Here is a 22165-nt window from a genome sequence, read left to right on the forward strand (position 1 = left end):
GCATGTGGCCTGATGATATACTGCCTGTAGTCATAACACCTTAAACGTTCCACCTCGGTGGCAACCACTTCCTTCGCTTCCAATAACTGGGCCTGTAGATCCGGCCTAGCCGGCCTACGGCGCTCCAAGTCCCTCAAAGTTTCTTCCGCTTTCATTAGGTCGTTCAACACAGTCGCGCGAGCATTCGAGAACCTACCCAAACACACCCCTCTCACCACCACTTTCATTGCATCCCATTCAGTGGACCTGCTCGTGGCCGTGCCCTCATTCACTCCGAAATAGCTATCAATGCCTTGCCGAACCGCGTCACTGAACACAGAATCCTCAAGCGTCTCTGGCCGAAGCCGCCATGTTGGTATCACTGAGCGCTCTCTCTGCCACTGAATGTGTACCAATAGGGGGTTATGATCAGAGATAGTCCTAGCCAGGTACTCCGCATGGGAAATCAATGGGGCTAGGGAACCACCGCAAAGCACCGAATCAATCCTGACATGCAGATCATGGAGGGCAGAGTAAAAGGAATAATCCCTGGCTCCCCTGTGCTGCTCCCTCCAGACATCCAGCAACCCCCATCTATCCTGCCAATCTTTCCTATGCACGGCCAGCCTGCGCACCAGGGAGTCCACCAGGGGGGGATGGGACCTATCTAGAGCCACATCCGTGATCGAATTAAAGTCCCCCCCCTAACACTATTGGGCCCGCCAGGAAAGAGGCCAAGGACCCCGAGAGGCTATCAAAGTATCGAGCTTGTTCTGTGTTCGGTGCATATATACAGCAGAGAACCACATCCCTTCCATATAACCTCCCCTCCACCGCCACATACCGGCCATCCGGATCCACTACTTGATTCAGCACTTGAAAGGGTATCCCCGCCCTCACCCAGATCAGCACCCCCCTGGCATAGGCTGAATAAGTGGTGCCAAACACCTGGCCCCGCCATCTTTTCTGCAAGGCAGTGCACTCTTTTTTGGTGAGATGAGTCTCCTGGAGCATAGCAATCTGAACCCCCCTACGTACTAGATATGCATGGACTTTGTGACGTTTCACCATAGTTCGTAGCCCCCGGACATTCCACGTCAGGCATTTCAAATTAGGTAATGTCCCCATTCCAACTTCGTACAGTCCGAATCAGAGAACAAAGGATCATTGCCCCCCCAATGCAGTTGCCCCCCCCCCGAACACACCCAAAACAGAAAAACTTCCCAAACCCCACTCCCCAGGACAGAGCATACGAACCCAATGGCCGCCCCCATCCAAACCTTGAACCAACTTCTCGCACTCTTACCCTGTGGTCTCCACCACAGTCGGCCTTAAGGGCCCAAGGGGGGTGAGTCACCGCCGACCCCAGCAAGCGGAGCCCGCGCCCCGCACCTTCATCCCCTCTGATGCACACAACTCCCCCACCCGGCATCCCGTCCCCCATCATCAGGATACCACCCTACCATGAAGTCTAGATATAGTCCCGATTCAACCTCAGCCGCAGAAAATACCATCCGATGTCTGTGGGGTCACTATCGGTCCCTTCGAACTTTCCGCTTCTGAGAGTTCCTCTCCCGTCCTGCTGCCTTCCCCTCCCGAGTCCGTCTCTGCCCGTTCACTGTTCTGTTGCGACCCTGTAATGGCCGCCGTCGCTGCGAGCGCATCCCTCTTCTCCGCCGCCATTTGAGCCTCCCGTTTCTCCCGCTGGCGCCTGTTGCGGGATCTGATGCGTTGTGATTGCCTCACCCGGGGCTGCTTGGGTTGGTCTCGCCTACTTTTATGCGATCTGTCCGTCCCCGCTCTATACGATTCCAGCCATTGCCAAACTTCATCCGGGGTCTGAAAAAAGTGCGTGGAGCCATCCATAATGATCCGCAGCTTAGCCGGGTAGAGCAAGGAGTACTGGATGCCTTCCTCCCTGAGCTCCTTTTTCACCGCTAGGAACGATGCCCTGTTCTTCTGGACCGTTTGAGTGTAGTCCGGGAAGATCGTAACCTTACTGTTCTCCACCTCATATGGGCCCGACATCCTGGCCCGCTGGATAAGAAGGTCCCGGTCCTTGTAGTGGAGGAGCCGCACCACCATCGGTCGGGGGGGGCGGCCAAGTCCCGGCGGGCGTGCAGGTACCCGGTGAGCTCGCTCCAGAGTGAAAAAGGGAGTAAGCCCCTCCGGCGCTACCACAGTGCGGAACCAGTTCTCCATATAGGCCACCGCATCCTCCCCCTCAATCCGTTCCGGCAGGCCTACGACCCGCACGTTGTTCCGTCTATTGCGGCCTTCGGCATCCTCCGCCCTCCGCTCCAGCGTGTCCAGTCGGGCCAAGATGTCCGTGATTCTGTGCTCCGCGGTCACCACCGATGGCTTCAGGTCCAGCAACAGTTGGTCATGGTCCTTGACCCTGTCCGCCAGCTTCGCGTGATCCGCGCGCAGCAGCCCCAGGCCCGTGGCCACCTGGGCAATGTCTTGGTGCAATGCTTCTTTAGTTGAGGTAATCGCCTCAAGTATGGCATCCAGACGCCGGTTCAGCCGCTGTTCTTGATCAAGCTCCGGGGAAGGGCTCTCGCTCAGCTGAGTAGATGTCGCCAAGTCCCCCTCAGGGCGTCCTTCGGCCATCGGCCCTCCGATCGCCGCCATTCCAGGGTGCTGCGTCACAGGTCCAGGAACCCGTTTTGCGTTGGCGCCCGTCGTTCCGTGCCAGTCTCCGGGCACCGGGCAGTGCAATGTCCCTTCCGACGCTCTCAGGAGCAACGGCCAGTTAAACTAGCTCCGTTCCGTCGCCCCCCTCGGAAGCCTGAGGGGGTAAGATGGGTCCTGTGGCGGTGGCCAACGAAGGTCCCCAAGCTTCTGGGTGAATCCGGCCAACGTCCCCTGGTCTCAGGACACAGCACCGCCTATCCTAGTGCCCCGATCAGCCGATTACAGGATCTTTTGCCAATCGGCGACAACTTGGCTCAGGGCTGAGGTTCTGAGCCGTCCGACCTCCTCGCCGCCATTTTCTTCGCGCCCTCGGCAACACCTCGGCCGCCTCTTCAACTCGGTCTTCCCGGGGCCAGCAGTCCCCCAGCGACTCTCCGATTGTGCCCAGCTGTCCCCTTACACTTCAGAGGGCAGGAGCATTGTCTTCGGGTCGCCTAGAGTTCCGAAAACAGGAGAATTCGCGGGATTCCGCGCGGAGCTGCGAGCTCACGCCGCCATCCCGATCGGCGTCCAAGCCACGCCCCGCATTAAGTACTATAATTGGCAAAGAAGAAGCAGTATCTCTAAAAGAGTACCAGAACATCTCAATATGTTCATGCCATTGAAAGGGAGCTGTGGCCTTCATCTCGGTCTGAGAGCAGTGTTTCAAGCTGTGCCTTTTCACAAAACGTTCTCAACAGACAGGCTAGTTGGAGATGAACAAACAGCTAGATATTAACTCTGAAACGATATCTTCTCCATATACACTTCCAACTGACACAAGTGGATGAGACCATGTCCAGAAGGCAGTTGCCCAGATGTACCAAAGAGGCAAAAAAGGGTCAAATCAATATAGTCACTTAAGAAACTCATAGGACTAAAAGGCTGTATCCTGAAACAATTTAGTAGTAACATTCAAGATATCCTTCGAACTGTGGATAAACATTCCAAAAGAACGACATGCCTAGTAAGTTTGAAGACAGCCAAGAAATCTAGAAGTACTACTAGTATCATATTTCCATCACAAAACTTTAATGCAGCAGTCTGCAAATCGTGGGCTGGAACGAACCTGGACAGCAGAGTGCAGAGACCAGTTTGGTATTCAAGATTGGTGTTCACATTCAGTCAGTACCAATTTTAGTTTTAGCCAGTAATTGACGAAGGCTGAGAGGGTCAGACTGAAGATACAACTCCTTGATCAAGGTCAGTCATCGTTAATGAAAAAGACAATGATTTTATATATTTCGTTAGCGTGTAAACAGGGGAGCAATTGGTGATGCCCCATATGCTCAGTATTCTGTTATAAATGTATTCCCTACTAAATATGCCCAGGTAAATTCCTTTAGCGTCCACAGACAGTTTACCCACTTTTCACCGATTTATGCAACTCTCCCATGCCCCATTTCTACAGAATTGAACAGGGCTGGGTAAAAGTAGAACCTAAGCAAATCCCAGTTTTCCAAGTATTTTACATCCTATTTCTGTTCTCCCTTTGCCAATGTAGTAAAAAAATGATATTCAGCAAACCTCAGATTATGTCTTCTTACAATTTGATGCTTATTTTATCCTGAAGGTTGGTGTTTATTTTTCTTTCTCGGACTGTAAAGTTGGAAGATTTTGTAAAGTGAACTGTCGGAAAATTGTACTGTACAACAAGTGTGAAGGGCAGGGCTGTAGAATGCCAGTTTTTTTCTAACACAGCATTTAAATAGCTTGTAAATTAACTGTACAAAAATATAAAAATATATTTCAATAGTTAGGAAAGCACATTTTTTGTAAGTCTGTATGACGGAAACAAAGATTTTAATAGGAACAAAACAAATCAAACACTTTACTTGAAAATTTGCAAATGATAAATATTTTTGCCTAACCCCAATTCCCACACATTGTTTACAAATATATAATTTAACCAGTAAAACTGCATATTATTGGGAATGCTTGTGGCGGTTTCAATGGAAAATGTTCTGCCTGTAAATGACAGTGCCCTACTTCAGCCGTGATGGCAATGCCATTAGTGAACTAAGAGGCAAGTCAGGCTTCATTTAAATTCTATATGTGGGCTAGATTCTTATTATACATGGAGTAAAGGTTTAGTCTATTCAATCGAACAAACTTGTTTTTCTTACAGTAGAAATGCTGATCTCACTGTTTGAAGGTGATCTCATGCGATTATGAAGAAAAAAAATGATTGTGTAAAATAAAATATTTGCCTAAGATCACACAATTTGAGACTAGTTTACAGGTCAAGCACATTACAGTTAGGTAGAGTAGATTGTTCAAGTCACTAGACCTGCAGTGCTGGTACAATTTAAAAAAATTTCGAGGCCATGGACAGCTTCACTACGTCAGCAGTTTGGACATATAAATAACTACATCTGAGCGTCAGATACTTTTCAGGGGTTAAACAAACACTAAAGAGGACTGTAAAACATGTCAGCTGTGCTTTCATTAATGCTCTGGACCATAAGTTTCAACATCAATATATGAAATTATGTATTTCAAGAATAAGAAGTAAATGAACCGCCATAATGTGACACAGCAGCTGGATTATGTATTCATTTTTGGAGATTAAGCTGCCAAACCTAAAGCTAAAAGGCAATTAAACACTTCTCTAATGAAATGTCTGAACTTTCAAACTTGAGTACTACACAGACTATTGGATGAATGTCAAATGGGATAAGTGTTTCCCAGTTTCAGATCACTGTATGCTCAACGACTAGCATTAGAGGACTAAGGTTCTCTTAATCTCTAGAAACCATTTGCTCTCAGTACACTTCGGCTACCTCTATGATCAATGACTTGAACTTGCAACTGAACAATAGTGTCACTATCAACAGCTTCTATACAACAAAATGCTCACAATTGTTTTCCAAACAAGTCACTAAAGTGCTGCAAAAATGGTGTCTAGTCGAACATGTCCACATTGAAATTTGCATATCGTGGCAGCCTATTTAATTGAATTAATTTACACCCATCTCAGCTCACCAGGTCAAGCTGCATTTTATCTCAGTGGCCAAGTAACCTGAGTTTGTGTATCCGGCATACAGCAATCAATAAGAAGGAACTTATCTATATTTGTAACAGATGTAACCTCTACACACTTTCAGTTGCCCTCTGGTCTCAGTAATCACCTACCTGCCCACTGGTTGATCTTACTCCTAGATCACTGCTATTTCTTGTACTGAGTTTGGTCTTCAGCCTAGAACCATAAACCCCTTTAGTGTACTCAGAACTGCTAAACATACATTATGAATTGTTACACTGTTTCAGAGAGGTTTCGATAGGATTCAGTCCCTTGAGAAAGCGCACCCAATATTTCCCAGTGTTTTCTTGGAAAGATAATTTAAGAGAAGACATTGTCTGTAAAAAGACACAGCTAGGCAAAGTAACACATTTCGCCAAAATTGTAGTCATACACTGACCACTACGTATGCCATTTTAGTCAGGCAAGACAGAATATATGGAAAGCTAATAGGGTGTGTGGACATTTTTTAAGGATTTCAATATAATGCAGATCTTTTCAGCCATTTTTAATCGCAGTTGGGGCACTTTGACTAGGAAGTGCTATACATAGAACAACTGAGTGGGGTCCAATTGAGAACAGATTACAGAATCCAGTATGAGATGTGAGGAGGGGGAAATAAACTGGGACAGAAGAAAACAGCACATTATACAGTTAATTTTCATAAACTTGCATTGCACATATTTACAGTTTGAGGCACAGGGAAATGATTATTTCTGAAACAGAATCAAAACTGTGATATAGCTGGGTTTAGAATCCAAGTTTCTGGGTTCCAACTTAGACGATAATGCCTCCCTTGGCTTGAGGTTTTTACTGATTTGTCACCTGGTGCAAACAATAATTACAAAGAATTGTTGCCTATGTTTGTTTCTTCCCTAAGCAACCCCTGAGAAAAAAAGACTATTTCCACCTTGAAGAGGACCCAACTAGATTGTGAAACTGTTTATATGGGGTTTGTTGCTCCTAAAATTGAGTGGATCCTCAGCCCTTTTCATTTCATGGACTTCAAAAGAGAACCAAGGGATAGTGTATGTCCCTTTTCTTGATTTCATGAGTGGTGGCATAAGGTAGTCTAAAGCTCTCCTAGGTATTCCAAAAATGTGTGAAGTCCGTTTTTCAGATTCACACTCCTGGAAAATAGAGGGTGCATCCAGATTCTTACTGTGAGAGATATAAAGGCATAGTCAAAAAGAACTAGGTAGTGGCTAGACAGTTTGGGGGTAGAACTCTATATAACCAGTCTTAGAAAACAGACGGTCTGTAGGGATATGGGTTTCTTTACTTGAAAACTTTGGAGTTAAATGTTAGTGGAATTCAGTAATGTGAGCTATGAATTAGTGTGAATAAATAAGTGCTGGGTAAGTAAGGTAATTGTTCACATGGAGCCCATCTTCTCCTATTGTCTTGGTTTCTTCACAGTAGCAGATGGTAGGCCCATGAAGGAGCTTTTTTGACAGTTCAAAATCGGATAGGATTTAAACAGGTTTTGTACTACGCAGAATAAGTTCTTAGAAGTCTGCCAGAAGCATGTCAAACATTACTAAACCAGCTGTTTTGTTTTTCTAGGAAAATGCTTGCCCTGGGTGTTTTTCGGCAAATCAAGCATGGCCAAGAGACGCAGAACTACCGTTCATCCACACAGCATGTTTTGATGGGAAAAATCTAAATGTTCTTCATGAAAACAAAAGAAAACTCTGAAAGTATGAAAAGAGCATACCTGATAGAAGAACACATCCTTTCTGTCTGTGCCCTCAGTGGCAAATTCTTCTACAATTCCTTCTGGACTTATCCCATGCTCTGCACACAGCTGCTTCCAGAACTCAAACCCAACTGTAAAAAACAGTAAAAATAATCCGAATTAGTAGCACCTAGGTTTACGATTATAATGATGCATTACGTTACCTATTGCTCAAAGTCAGTACATTGTACTGTCGAATTAAAGTCCTAACAATCAAATGCTCTGGCTCGGTTATACTGAAAAAGTTGTACTGGTACACTAGCAATGTCGGACCACAGAAACTTTACTGCCAGCGTTACTGGGTGTTTCCGTTTTCAAAATATTCAAGTTGTTCGACTCTATGATAAAAAAATGCAACAAGCATTCGCCCAGTTACATGAATATGTAGTATTGTGTTACTCCCAAAGAATTAGGGGTCGAATCTGCAGATTCCCCCAAGTCCCAATAGGAAACTGATCCTTTTGGAGAAAAGGAGAAGCTTCAGGTGTTTAACTCATCCCGTTATGGTCTTAGGTATTAAGTTAGATAAACCTGTCAGACAATCTCGTATCTGCAGATGGTAGGTATTGTGCATGCATCCTGAAATCAGTATGCACACACACTAATTGGTGTTTAAGCTAGATTATCATTCACTATACACTGCTCATCTGCAAATCGTGCATTGGAAAGACTAACTATAATAAACAACCCACCAGTAGTTATACAAATTAGGGCATAGGTTAAATAGGCCTCAATTCTTTTTTATCACACATCACTATTTTAGTAGTCTAAAACCTACCGACATTGTACCAAGCGACTAACAGCGTGCTTCTATTGGTTCCTTAACATGTGCCACGCCAAGTAAAGCCTCCCTCCACCAAGAAAGTGGCAACAATTCAGGCCTAACCTCGCCCTATTCACTTTCATATGCATGGTGTTTTATGGAGCAAGGAGGGGGCTCCAAAACATACGCACAAGTTCCATGCTACATACAGAAACATGCACGTTCATCTTATATGTCAGATGACACGTTCATGATCAGTGTGCAGCAGAAAATGTCTTCTTTAGTGTAAACAATGTAGAAAAGAAACATGGTAATCCAAGCACACATTTTATTAGCTACAAAACAACAAGTTACCTTTCTTTCTAGCTCTCGCACTACGTTTGTACAGGGACCATGTTACCATTCAACCATGCAAATACTGCATATACAATTCTAATTCCTATGGAAGCCTTGCTGCGCATAAGCAGTAAGGAAGTCAAAAGAAATGTGGCTAAAATGAGGTTGGATCAAAACTGCAGTTCATTTGAGAAATATAAATAAACTGTATTGCTGTACTACCTAATCTGTTACTACGAGTCCTACCTGCACTAGATGCGCAGGTGGCCTTCTGGGTGCAGACCAGTCTAATTGCTCACTCTAGCCACTCTTTAAACTGCTAGCCAAGAGAAAGAAGTGATGCAGCCGTTGAGTGGAGGGGACAGTGCAGGAAGCCCCTTGACAGTAGAGAAAAAGACAGTGGAAAAAAGGAGAACATGGAGATGCAGAAAAGAGGGAACAAGCGAATGAGGAGAAAAGAGGAGGGGTGAATGCAGTGTAGGCAAGGACGATTTGAAGGGACACAAAGATCCAATACAGTAGAAGTAAAAACCGGAGAGGGGAGTGATGAGGATCAACTAAAAAAAGGTTGGACGTGCAACAACAAAAAAGGTAATATTTGTAATTCGTGTTGAAAAGAAGAGGAGAGTGAGGAATAAAAATAAATGTTAAGAGGAAAGATGAATGGGTTGAGAAGGCGAAAAAGAAAGCTAGATACAAAAACCTGAGCACAAGATGAGATAAAATAGAAAGAGAACAGTGTGTGACAATGATAGAGTATGGAAAGATAGCAAAGGACAATGAGAGGAGGCAGCCTAAAGGTGAAGAAGACATTAAAGAGAAACAGTATATGACAGACAGCGACAATCAATTAAAAACAGTTCCTGAGAGACAGCTAGGCGAGAGGACTGAACAGAATCAGTCACAAACTGTACGCACTAGGGCAAGTGTAATGTCAGTTATTTTCAGAGCTTGGTGGTGGGAACCATACCTCACTACAGTCCATTTTTCACTCCTATGCATTGGTGTTATTGTACACTGCCAATGTCACAGGCAAGAGTGAACGTACAGACAGGGTAGGCAAAAACTGTGTGAGCATTGGGTCATTAATAATGCTACACAAATATATTATTGCCAATAAAAATAGGTCTTCCATAAAATACACAGAAAATATTGTAATTGCAAAAACATAATGCACGATATGACCCCCGAAATAAGGAATCAGTGTTCAATTACACAAACTGCAAAACTTGACTGAAATATCGCCCTTTTATGGGCCATGAGTCTGCAGACACACAGCGAAAGTGGACTCCAAACACCAGATCAAGACCAAAACAATCCAGGACCTCAGCTGGCCCTCGTTGCTGACCCACTGGTGGAAAGGAGGGTTATCGATAAAACACTACACAGTGACTTGAGGTGATAACTACTTTTGAAGACAATTATTTGCAAAGAAGGGAATATCATGGCCCCACACTGAATGATCAGTGGGAGGGAGTAGTGAAGGCAAATTATGATTATAAAAAGGGCCAATTTGGTACGTGACAAAGGCCCAATTATGGAGCTACTGCAATTTAACAGAGCTGCAAAAGACATGGACATATCCCAATGGACGAAGGAAGAATACATTATCAATAGAAGGCCTCTATGAGAATACCATAATCATACAGTTCCACAAACATACAGACGGTGCAAGAGTGTGAAAGATGGATTTGGCAGGGCAAAGGAGCATCAACTCGAGGATGTGACCCAACGCCTAAAGGGTCGACCTCGAAGCTGGGGAACCTGGTTAAAATCTCTCTGCAGGGACTTTCAACATCCTGATTTTCTGGGCAAATCACTTAATCTCCTGATGCCAAACAAAAAGAATGGATCAGTCTGTAAAGCAACTAGTACTCATGTAAAGCTCGGATACCTTCGGGTCGAGTTCACGTTATATAAAAAACAAAAAAACAAAAAACAACCCTGACGTGTTTGTTGAAAAATCCACATTCAGAAGAAAAGTCAAGATTTTTAAAAAGGGCAGCACAATTCACATCATCATCAGATAGAACAGCCATACACTTGATGCTCCCCACAGTGGAGGAAAGGATCATAGATTTAGAAAAGTGGTAAGTGAGGGAGGAAGTCTGCCTCAAGTTAGTCTGTAGAGACAACAAGGTGATATGTAACACACTAGAGGATGTACACAACCGACCTGCTGTATTTGGCAGACCACACTACCATTGCACAGAGAGGAAAGTATAACTGAACAATGGAACCCAGATTTGCTTCCCTTGCTAGAAGTGCAGATCATTAAATGGCTGTAACCAATGAAATAGATGTAAGCGAGGGGCACAACGGCAGGATAGGGCCATGACACCTCCACCCCAAAGCCCCTGAAAAAGTAAAGAGAAAATGATGATAGACCCCGCTTTTGGAAACTGTGACCAATGACTTTGGTTTCTTATCATTTGAAAATTATTCTCGTGAATTTAAAATGAATGTTGTAAAAACAAATTAAATTAAAATAAGAGCATTATTGTAACCATTTAATTTCTTCAAATACAATTGAACTGCATTTTGTAATTAGTAATGCTAACTACTTTTACAATTGATAGTTTTTTTACTTTTAAGAAGAAAGTGAAACGCCCCAAATATGGGTTATGGCTTCTGGCGCGGGCGCCGTAGAGTGGGTTAAACAGAGTGGCCCAAGAAACTGTGTGGGTCATTTAATTAACATTCCTAATAAGCCATTGACTGCTCTTATTAACTAGCAGTATCTCAGATTATCATTTATTCAACACAGCAATTATAGAGCACAAAAATGATTATGTTGAGCAGCCTGGAATTCCCACAGCCCAACTCCCAAGACCCATTGTTTGGGGTCAAGGACAAAAAGTTTTCATGTTTTTTTTGACCTCCGGACAAGTAGGCCTACCTCCTGCAGCCCAAACCCTTTAGCTGCCAGATTACAGTACCCCATTATGTTTGAACTTGTATTTAAGGTTCATTAATGCAAAGCTTCTTTTATTAGGGTGAGCGCTGTAAAGAAATGTTGTAAGCTTGGACTGCATTGCTGACAGTGGTCTAGGTATAAAAATGTGTAAAAAAGTTGGCAAAGTTTAACAATATGAGGCTACGTATAATGCGCCTAGAATGCTCACGGATAAGATGCAAATATTTGCAGAAGCTTGAAAGCAAGATTGAGTCTTTGCTTTCAAAATAAAATGTTCACAAAAAAATGCAACTAGAAATTAAAACATTTTGTTAAACTACTGTGATATTTTAGGTACCTTTTCTTTGCAGCATCATCTATTAACATATGTTGATGCCTGCTAGAATTCCCAAGAAATATTCAAAATGTAAACTCAGTCCCACTAGTTTCAATAAGATTATGGGAAACGTGAAAATAAACAATCATTGGCAAAGCCAATAGGTCTGACATTGGTGGTCAGCCTTTTGTTTTTTCAATGAGCATCTTGTTTTGATATGATTTTGGTAAAACGTTATTGTTGTGGGAGCGGTCAGGCCCTCACCATTAGAATACGCATTGGCAAAAAACAATAAAAATGTTTTGGGTCTCAAAAACCACATATTGCCACAGTAGTCCCTAGCACTAAACAAAACTATTTTGTGCCAGATATGTTCCTGGTGAAATAACAGAATGGCGTCGCTCACAGTGAAGCCAGCGTACAGATAGATTCAGAGAGAGACAGACTTTTAAATAAAAACAAAAGTCCTTGGTTAACCCAACACCTAATTAGAGGTCCTATTCATGCATTTAGTCCGAAAAATGCACCTATGGTATACATCCTTGCAGTAGTGCAGATTTATTGCTTCCATGAATTCACAATAATTGACATAAGTTGGCCCGGAAATCGTACTAGAAAATATTTGCAAACTGCATTTTAGCACGAGCAAATATGCATGTGTAGTTTTGCTCCTGTGAAAATCTGTTGAGCGTATACAAGTTCACTTTCCCTCCAACCACTTTTTTCCCAACCCTAGAAATTATTTTACTTCTGTCCTTGTCAGGAGCAAATCTCCAACATTTCTAAGTACAAGAAAAGAATAGAGAAGAGCTGGTGAAAACTCATTAAGCATGCAAGTTAGTAAATTTGCACGGGACTCCAAATTGCATTCCAATCCTGGAACTATTGCTTAACACTCTCCAGCTCCAGTATGTAGATTTGTGGAAAGGTGGCAAAATAAGGTGAATGCTAGAATTCAACCCCTACTAAAGTATTAGCTCTGTCCTCATCAGAGAGGCTATTAGCAGAGCTCATATAATGAGCTAGCTGCCATAATGTGGCACCAAAGGGACAAGTAGATTTATGAAGCACCAGTTCCATTGACAAGTAGATCTTTTATTAAATCCCACATCCCTGATATTATGTAGAATAAACGCTCTTATAACAGTTCATATTGGGTGCACAGGTCTTAAAAATGGCAGTGTTTCAATTCACTACAACATCAAGCCTTGATCTTATTCTGTACCTGGCCGAAGCACAAGTAAGATACATTGTTTACTGGTTTCTTTTCGATGGAGCTAGTGCCCCACAGAAATGTTACCTCTTGAGCAGACCCCACTTTAGTTGGCTGACATTTGTACAGTTTAAATGTATCTAGTGCATACACTGAGAGCTGCGTAAATTCTCGTTAGAGAAATAGTAAACTGCTCTCACCTGCCGCTTACCTTTGATTGGCCAGGCACCCAAACAAACTAGGAAGATTAATTGCATAGTAGTTTTTTGGCTTTGTTTTTTAGAACATTCCTTTGAATGGTTAGAGTTCATAGGTACAACAACAAGCAACTGTCAACTGTTGCCATCATGAACATTGCCAGCGAGGGAAAAAATAAGTATCACATAAGCATATTCAATGGAGTAATTTACATTACACGATATCCAAGAGCGAGTTTCTGCGCTCAGTCCACCCCTGGGTGGACATCCAGCAAGAATATTTCCTATAAACTAAAAAATACAAATCAGCCAGCACCTCTCTCCAGACCAAGATTTTCTTTCATTTTATCATCATGTCCACACATTTTCAGCCGCAACTCCTCTGTCACAACCCACTCAGTCACATCACCTAACAAACGCTCCACACTAGGATCCGCGTGGCCAATCCAGGTTATTGCCACACGGCGCCTAGTCAGCAGTAGCAACAAACGTAAAAAATAAAAAAAAACAATTTTCTGGCCTTTTTGCTTACGGATGTCCCCAAAAAGACTAATAGTAGGTTCTGCAGAACATGATAGGCCCAAACGTTTGTAACCCTGCAACCACACTTGACAAAATACCTGCACAGGTAGACAATTTCATGCCAAATGTAAAAAATGAAGCTACAGAGCACAGGCAACGGGGCAGTTTGCTGGGCGAGTTGGATCCATTTTATGTAAGGTCAAAGGAGTGATGCAAGTGCAGTGCAGAAAATGAAAACAGCAAGTATGAATCTGGTATTACTCGATATGGATTTCACCAGTGCACAAACTCTATCCCCTTGTTCATTTTGAATTTGCATCCCTAGATCACTGCCTCAGGCTGTACACGCAGGGGGAGGAGTACGTGTCCGGTCAGCTGTCATGGCTTTGAGGAATAGACAGACCAAATGTCGTCTCTCCCCAAACTCTAATAAGGCCAGGGAAATAAGCTCGGGGCTGTGGGGAATGAGGGTCTTATTTCTTTAACTATAGCAGCAAGGCTGGCCTGGCGTGCTGTTGGAACTGCCCCCGGCCAAGGTGAAACTGCTCTGAGTGTCTTCAAATGAAATAAATTCTTCATTGGGGTATACATCTCCCAGCGTCTCGCAACCACCCTCCCGTTAGGAGGACATGTCCATTGAGTCCGCGAGCACCCTAAAGGCTGGCAAGTCCCAAAATACGAATTCCCTGGGAAAGAAGGCCTTTTTCAAAACCTCAAACCCACAATCACGGTGCGCTCACACGATGAAGCTGCGTGTTTGATAAAATACAATGTATGGCCCACATCTCTGCCGCCTGCCATCAGGATCTGAAGGAAGGGAGAAGCCACTAGCAGAGTCCTTCAATAGCTCTTTCACCCAGTTACTCCCCTACGTGAGCCAACATGTAGCGTCTTGCAGCTGGGAGGCCAAGTAATGCTGTTCCAAATTTGGGATTGCCAATACCACCCCACCCCCCCCCCCCCCCTTATAGCGAGAGGAAAGTAAACTTCCTTGCCTCCCTTCTACTTCCATTCACTGAGATCAAGGAGGTTATATTGGAATCCAATTGCTTGAACATGTCCCGAGGTATCCAGTCAAATGAGTGTTGCAAGGAGTAGAGACAGTGCATCAAAAATAACATCTTCGACATAGCAATGCAGCCCATGAGGGAGAGGGGAAGAGTGTTCCAGAATTCAATGGAGGGCCGGTGACCTGGTGATATGATATTGTAAGCGTTTCTGCCATGCATGTGCCACCATCTTACACAAGTGACGGAAGCCATCAGTTTCTCATTGGAGGGGTAGTTCCAGTAATGTCTCTAGGGCTTGGGAAAAAAGCATCCGGTTATATTTATATGTTATGTGGTTCATCACTTCATCATTACTCACATGTTTCACTCATTAGAATGTAGCATTCTTATGATGCCTTAGATCGTTCTAAGATGATGTGGCATCAGTGAGCAGTTGGTCCAGCTGTGTCTGGCATGAAGATGTTTAGGATCTTTCTCTGAAGAATAAATCCATTTGAAGATAATCTATGGTGTACCTGTATTATATCATAACACATCCACAAGGGAAACACCAAATATTTGTTGTATTTAAGCCAGAAGCCCAAGCTTTTCCCCATACTTACCCAAGTGCCCCAATGGCAGGGGTGGTGTGGGGGGGCGTCTGGTTGCAGTAAGATAAAAAAGGGTGTCATCAGCATATAGAGAAACCAGGTAGGTAACACCACTTACCGTAATTCCCCACTGTCTCATTTCCTGTGGAATCTACATGGCCAGTGGTTCCAAAGCGATGGTGAAGAGGAGCGGTGAGAGCGGACAGCCATGATGTGCTCCCATGCCAACAAAAACTCTCAGAGCCTAATTTACCAACCCACACCCTAGCAGTGGGGCTGGTGTACAGTGGCCTCACCCAAGCTCGAAATTGTGGTCCAATTCCCATTGCTACCAGAACCCGCATGAGGTACTGCCAATAGAACATGTCAAAGAGCTTAGAAATATCAATGAAGACAATGGCGAGCTCCTCCTCCTGACCCTCTACCATATAAATGCAAACCCTTCCCTCCTCTATCACTCCACTATACTTTTTCAACCAAAATAACCTCACATGTTCACCGCTCAAATTAATTTCATAACTTCCTATACTGATTCGATACTGGAGTAGCGTGCACTCACTGAAAAAGCGCTTTGACGCCTCATCAGGGATAATAAGCACTATATAAATGCAATTACAATTGTGTAAGACATCCAGTAACCTCTGGATGTTCATAATAGTGCTAGGATCAGGATGAATCCGCATTGGTCCCCATGTATGAATCATGTAATTAGAGGTGTAACCTAAGAATAAAACCTTACAGAGCAGTTTCAGGTCTGTGTTGGTGTAGTGTAGTTCCTATATTACCAATAGACCCTGCGCATTGGAATAATATACACTATAGATTTAACATAGGACTGAGGTCAGTATGTCTCTATCGAGTACATTAAACTTAATTGTGTGTGTGCCAGCTAACTCAGAGGTCACTAGAAACTCTCGAATAAACAAGAAGGGATTAGTCTCTGACAACCGCATAAACATGACAGCGGTTTCCCCTAGAACCTTAACAATATCTTCGGAATCGTGGAAACAATAGATAACTATTTCACTCAGTCAATCTGCCATGCTTCGTTTCTATAGAGTTGCATAGAAAGAGAGAGATGGATGTTTCAATAAAAGGGGTTTATTGAACAGTCTTATTTCTCATGCAAGAGATATGAACTGCTACAATCGTTAGACAGAATGCGAAGTATAATGGGTACAGCGTAAACAGTAATATAAAATAATACTGTAGTAGCACTGTCTGTTGCTATGACTTATAAAAATAAATACATAAATAACACAGGCTAAAATACGAAACTGGTGCTTCTAAATAATCCTACCCCAGTGTACCTAATCTAAGTCTAGTACTAGGGACAAAGTAGTTGCTGTCTTAGTTATAGTTTAGTTCTGCCAAGAATTGCCAAAGGTTTCTCTAGGTTCTAATCAGCTCTATACCTTAGAAAGAGATAGGTTGGTATCTCTTTCACAGGACTCAATTTCCCAACACCCCGCAAGGGGAGTCAGAAACACTAGAGCTGGATTCTCAGCAGGAGGATGTCTGCTTCTGGTCAGTGCGTCAGCTGGAGATTTGGCTTCCTTCGGCACTTGCTGTAGCGAGCTGCGTCGTGCAAGGAGGCAGTCTAACTGCACTGAACCACACAATGCTTTGCCATAGCAAGTGAAGGTATATTTATACCTTGAAGGTGTTTAGGAATGCCAGTATTGACGTAAAAGTCGGGCATATGAACGTCATGAATGAACCCCTAAGGAATAGATGTTTATGCATAGTAATGAGTTCTTGGAGAAATCAATATTCAAGCAAGGGGAAGTCCCTAACGGCTTGAGAGTCTGGTTTTCCAAGAAATCGTTGTGACGTAGATGAACGGATTGAAGTAGCCACGCCTGTATTTGGGTAGCATGGGCTATGCCTAAATAAGGACTGGATTTCTATGCCTTTATAAGGGCAATATGAATTGTACCTATATAAGGGCATGAATCGGGAAAATTCATACGGACTCTAAATCGATACACAACACCCACTCCACTTTCGTATGTATGATGTTACTAAACATGTTTAAACATATCTAAAACATATCTACACATGATGTGCTAGAACCCCTCCAAAATACATACCAAACGCATTACAATTGGTTGCAAGCATAAAATATGCATAGGTGCTGTACACATTAAAGCAATGTTTCATTCTAAGCATATATTTGCATTTGAATGCTAAATGAATGAAGCATAAAAATATACAATTATGAAATGGCTCGTAAATACAGAAGAAAAAAAAGGCTGAAACCATTTCATGTCAGATTACATAAAACTGTTTGTTTGTAGACAAGGTCATATATTGTCTCTTGGAAGCATTTCAAATAATTCTTGTTCTCTATGAATAGCTCTACTATAAGCAGATTACTTGTGCCAAAAAATGAAAAATACAAATTTGGAGAAAAAAAATAATCATAGGAAAAAGTTCTTTTGTTGTCAAAAATGAAGGTCAAATTCAAAGTCTCTCAGAACACTGTGTGCTAAATTCAAAAATCAGTGTTAGCGCTTGGAGAAACCATGAAATCTTCTATGTCTATAAAACAAATCGTCTATCATTGTAGGTGACAGTTGGATTACCTCGTTTAGAAGATTAACCGCATAAAGATGTGAAGCATCGCTCTCAGCATTGGTCGCATTAGCAATGTTTCAATCGGATGTTACCTGCGCGCCTGAACTTTCCTCTCGTACCTCAGCATCAGCCTTTTGCGTCTGTGAGATCTCTATGAATGCGGTCATTAGAATTGGTAGCCGCTGGGTACAACACAGAGCATGGGCCATTACGGGGTCCAGCAAAGTATCAACATCTGTTGGCATGACTGATGGGAGTGTTAGACAGATGTTAATTTCCAAAAATAAGCCGAGGAGACTTGGCAGATTTGAGCTTTACAGTAAAAGGTGAGTATCGAATTTGAAGCCAAGATGATTTCTAGCCACCAGAACTGGAGAAGGAGAGAGATTCAACTTCGAAGGCCACCAGAGATCGGAGGAAGGAGGAGAGGGTTGATTGAAGAACAACACCTCTGTTTCATCAGTCATTAATTTAAGACAGCATTCCGTCATCGAGGTCGAGATACTGACCAGACAGGTCTTTAAGTTATTGACTGCTGCATCTGAATGCTCTTTGAAAGTGAACACCAGCTGAGTATCATCAGCATAGGAGACCACTTTCACTCCCCATTGCTCAACAAGGGAGGCAAGCGGGCCAGATAAACATTGAACAGGGTGGGACTCAGGGCAGAACCCTGGGGCACCCCGCACACCAGGGTTTTAGAAGTGGAGAATTGGGGGTGCAGATATACTTGCTGAGACCGGCCCTTTACGAATGAGGGGAATCAAGCTAGCACAGTGCATGTCACTCCCAGGTGCTCAAGTCTCTCTATAAGAATTTGGTGAGACATGGTGTTGAATGCTGCGGAGAGATCCAACAGCACAAGCATGGCTGAGCTACCCTGATCCAAGGCTTCACGTACAGTTTCTGTCACTTCCAAAAGGGCAGTCTCTGTACTATATCCCGATCTAACGCCTGATTGGGAGTCATGCAAGCAGTTGTTAGACTTAAGGAAGTTCGATAATTGCTTCTGAACTTCCTTCTCAAAGATCTTAGCCAGGACAGGCAGAAGGAAAATAGCCCTAAAGTTCTTGAGCTCCAACGGATCGGCGTCCGCTTTTTTTTTAGATAGGCAGGACGTAGGCCGCTTTTCAGATAGCTGGTAGATACCGGTCCTTGGAGAGCAGTTCCAGATGTGGTTCAAGAGCCGGTTAAACCCATCAGCAAGCAATTTAAAATATTTAGCCGGGCAGGAGTCACCAGGAGAACCGGATCTGCATTTACCCAGTTCCAGCAGAGATGCAGCAAAGCTAAACGGGCAGACTCAGACCATCGCCCAGTAAGGGTAGGTTTAGGAATCGTAAGTGTTCCAGCTGGGGATAAAGAGGCGCAGATAGATTGCACGTTCTCCTGAAAAAAGAGATAGGTCCTCACAGAGCTGAGGGAACAATAGAGCTATCCAGTGCCGTCAGTGTAATAAAGCCCTGAACAATCTTGAAAACTTCTTTGAGTGAATTGTCAGAGGACTTAATTTGCAGGCCATACAGTCTCTGATGACATTCTGTTTAAAGCTTATGAACTTTTTTTGGGGAAGGTCGGTAGACACACTTGGCCGCAGGATCGTAGGCTTTGCGCCATGCGTGCTCCAGCTTCTAACAAGAGCTTTTCTCCAACTGGAGAGCCGCCGTAAACCAGAGGGTTTCCTCCTGACCTGTTTCAATTTCTGAATTGGGTGAACTTTGTCCAAGGCAGAGGTAACCCAAGAATTGAAGGAGCATGCATCACCACAAGAGTCATCCAACAGCTCAAGTGGGTCAGCCTGTAGCATAGATTCCATGATATCAGGGGAGATGTTTCTCCAAGCTCTCCTCTCTTCATACAACGAACTACCTTTATTTAACCATGTAGGGGAAGTCAAGCTAAAAGGAACTAACTGATGGTCTGACCAAGTTAGAGGGAGCCGAGCCTCCACCGTCAGAGTGGGATCATTAGTAAAAATAAGATCCAGCATGTGTCCAGCTTTATGGGTGGGAGCGCACAATTTCTGAGCTAGATTCATGCCACTAAGAGTATCTGCCAACTGAGAGGCCAAGGAGCAGTTACTGGTGTCCATATGGACATGGAAGTCTCAGAGGACGACAAAGCTGGGACGTCTAAGAGACAGGTCTGCAATAGTAGCACACAGCTCAAGAAGGTGGCTGGCAGGAGTATATGGTCTATAAACTAGCAACCCTGCTAAGGAAGAAGACGGGGAACTTTTCATGCAGAAAGGCAGGACCTCGATCATCCCAGAGCCTTCTATGCTGTTGCTTGAAATTTCCCATTCATCTCTCAGAATTACAGCGAGCCTTCCCCCCACTCTGTTGCCCGCCCGGTTGGAGGTAACAACCCGAAAACCCCCAGGAATAGCCAGAAAGATATTATTAGAGCTATCTTTTAACCATGTTTCCATTAAAAACATAATGTCCCAAGAGTTTGACTTCAGTGCAAGCCAAACCCCATCAGCATGTTTTGAGGAGGATCTACAACTTAGCAGACAGACCTTGAATACATAGTTTGTGGTTATATGATGTGTTGAGGTTGACTTTGTGGGAGATACATCGGTTATTCCACCCTTCTTTATGCCTCAAAGAAAAGGTGCAGGAGCAACATGGAGGCACTTAACCTAGGATGTCCTGGCAGTACAAATTGGTGTGGACAGCGATATAAGGAGGGGCCAGGCATCTTCTCGTGCTCAGATTTAAAAGCTGCTCCCTTGTCCAAGCTAATCTAGTAGCAGGGACAAAAGATGCAGCGTGGCTGGTGCTGGCCGCCATCCGGACGAGGACGGGCTTGCCTTAGGAGCGCCTAGGGCGCGCAGGCCACACAGGAGCCATTGAATAGGGTTCTTGAGGTCAGGCGGACTACTAGACCGCCGACCCAAGATGGCGTCCGTAAATGTCCACCCCGGGGAGTCAAAAACGGCCACCACACCACGGGCATTGTGACTCCACTGATGGACGCAGAGCAGGGGAAGAGAGATATAAGCCGCCCCGTAAGTGCCCAGGTAAGAGGGGAGAGGCTGAGAAACGTGAAGCTCCAGCACCATTCAGAGGTGCAATTAGCGGCTAATTAAGGCTAGCAGTGAAACAAGTAACATTAAGCAGTTATGTGACAGGAGAACACACAAAAGGGGAACAAAGTTGAAAACCTATAGCTCCCTGCAACACGCAGTAGAGCAAAGTGAAGGCAGTGCCTAGCAGCAAAGCAAGAACAGTTAGCAGCAGCGCGAACAGGAAAGAGCACGAGGAAAACTCAAATTTGAATCTTTAACTCTCTGCAACACGCTGTAGAGCGACAAATAAAAACAGTAAAAACAACTTTCAAAACAATTGATACTAAAGTGACTAAGTGCTTCAGACCAGGTGGATAGCGTAGAGAAGTTACGACCCACTAGCATCTACAGATGTCCGCACTTCATGCTTACTAAGACATGTACCTGCTAAGTAGTAGGTACAGATGGGACAGAATCAGCCAAATGACTGACCCAGAGCAGGCGCAACTACGATTTCCAAAATACTTGTTTGAGAGGAAATTTCAATGCTGTTCTATCACTTTAACAGGCATAGGAAATTTTGATTCTCTGTAAAATTGATGAGATGGTAGTGAATCTGCAGTAGAGATCTGTATGCAAAAAGCACTACACAGGTTACTATACTAGGATGCTGGCTGGCCCTGTTAGTTAATGAGCCAACTGCAGATTGCAAGCTTCAAAGTTAAAATATCACTTGGGCGAACTTAGCACGTCACCTTTCAGAAGTTAGCAAAAATAAATGTAACAAATTACACTTACTAATAAAATATGTAGTGTGCACCTCTGGAAAATGTAGGACTACAGAAAGAATCACTTCATTATTTGTTACTTTGATCCCTGGAATCATGTGAGGAAGAGATTACGTACGTTGTACATAGACTACATTGAAGGAGTATCTCATGCAAGCTCCCCTGACTCCAACGAAGCATTCTATAGTGCTTAACAGTTGTATCTGGCTTGTGGTCTGAAAGGTGCAAGGCTTCTTTGTACTTAGTTAACTATGGAACACATATTTACAACAATTACAGAACAAGCATTTGCAATGCAATAGGTCTCGCATTATGAAAGTTTGAGCTATTGGTCTTGTAAATGACAATTTTCTTTTATTTATGTGTTGGTTTTGAAAATAGCTAAATTAATAGCTTTGTCATTTACAATGCCAATAGTTATAACTTTCGCAAATGTGACACCTATAGCATTTGTAATGCAACATGTTTTGTATTTACGTGACTTAGATGTATTGATATTACAAAT

At 43.6% G+C, this 22165-nt stretch overlaps 1 protein-coding gene across 1 annotated transcript in view; it reads right to left on the reverse strand.

The window, feature by feature from the left end:
• TUBG1 (tubulin gamma 1) overlaps positions 1–22165 on the reverse strand; it is a 197387-nt gene that overhangs the window by 144605 nt on the left and 30617 nt on the right. The window contains exon 2 of the mRNA XM_086924100.1: positions 7395–7507. Coding sequence (XP_086780226.1) covers positions 7395–7507 — 113 coding nt within the window. The remainder of the gene's footprint in view (positions 1–7394; positions 7508–22165) is intronic.

This window comes from Lissotriton vulgaris, chromosome 5 (genome assembly GCF_964263255.1).
Source record: "Lissotriton vulgaris chromosome 5, aLisVul1.2, whole genome shotgun sequence".
Classification (NCBI taxonomy): Eukaryota; Metazoa; Chordata; class Amphibia; order Caudata; family Salamandridae; genus Lissotriton; species Lissotriton vulgaris.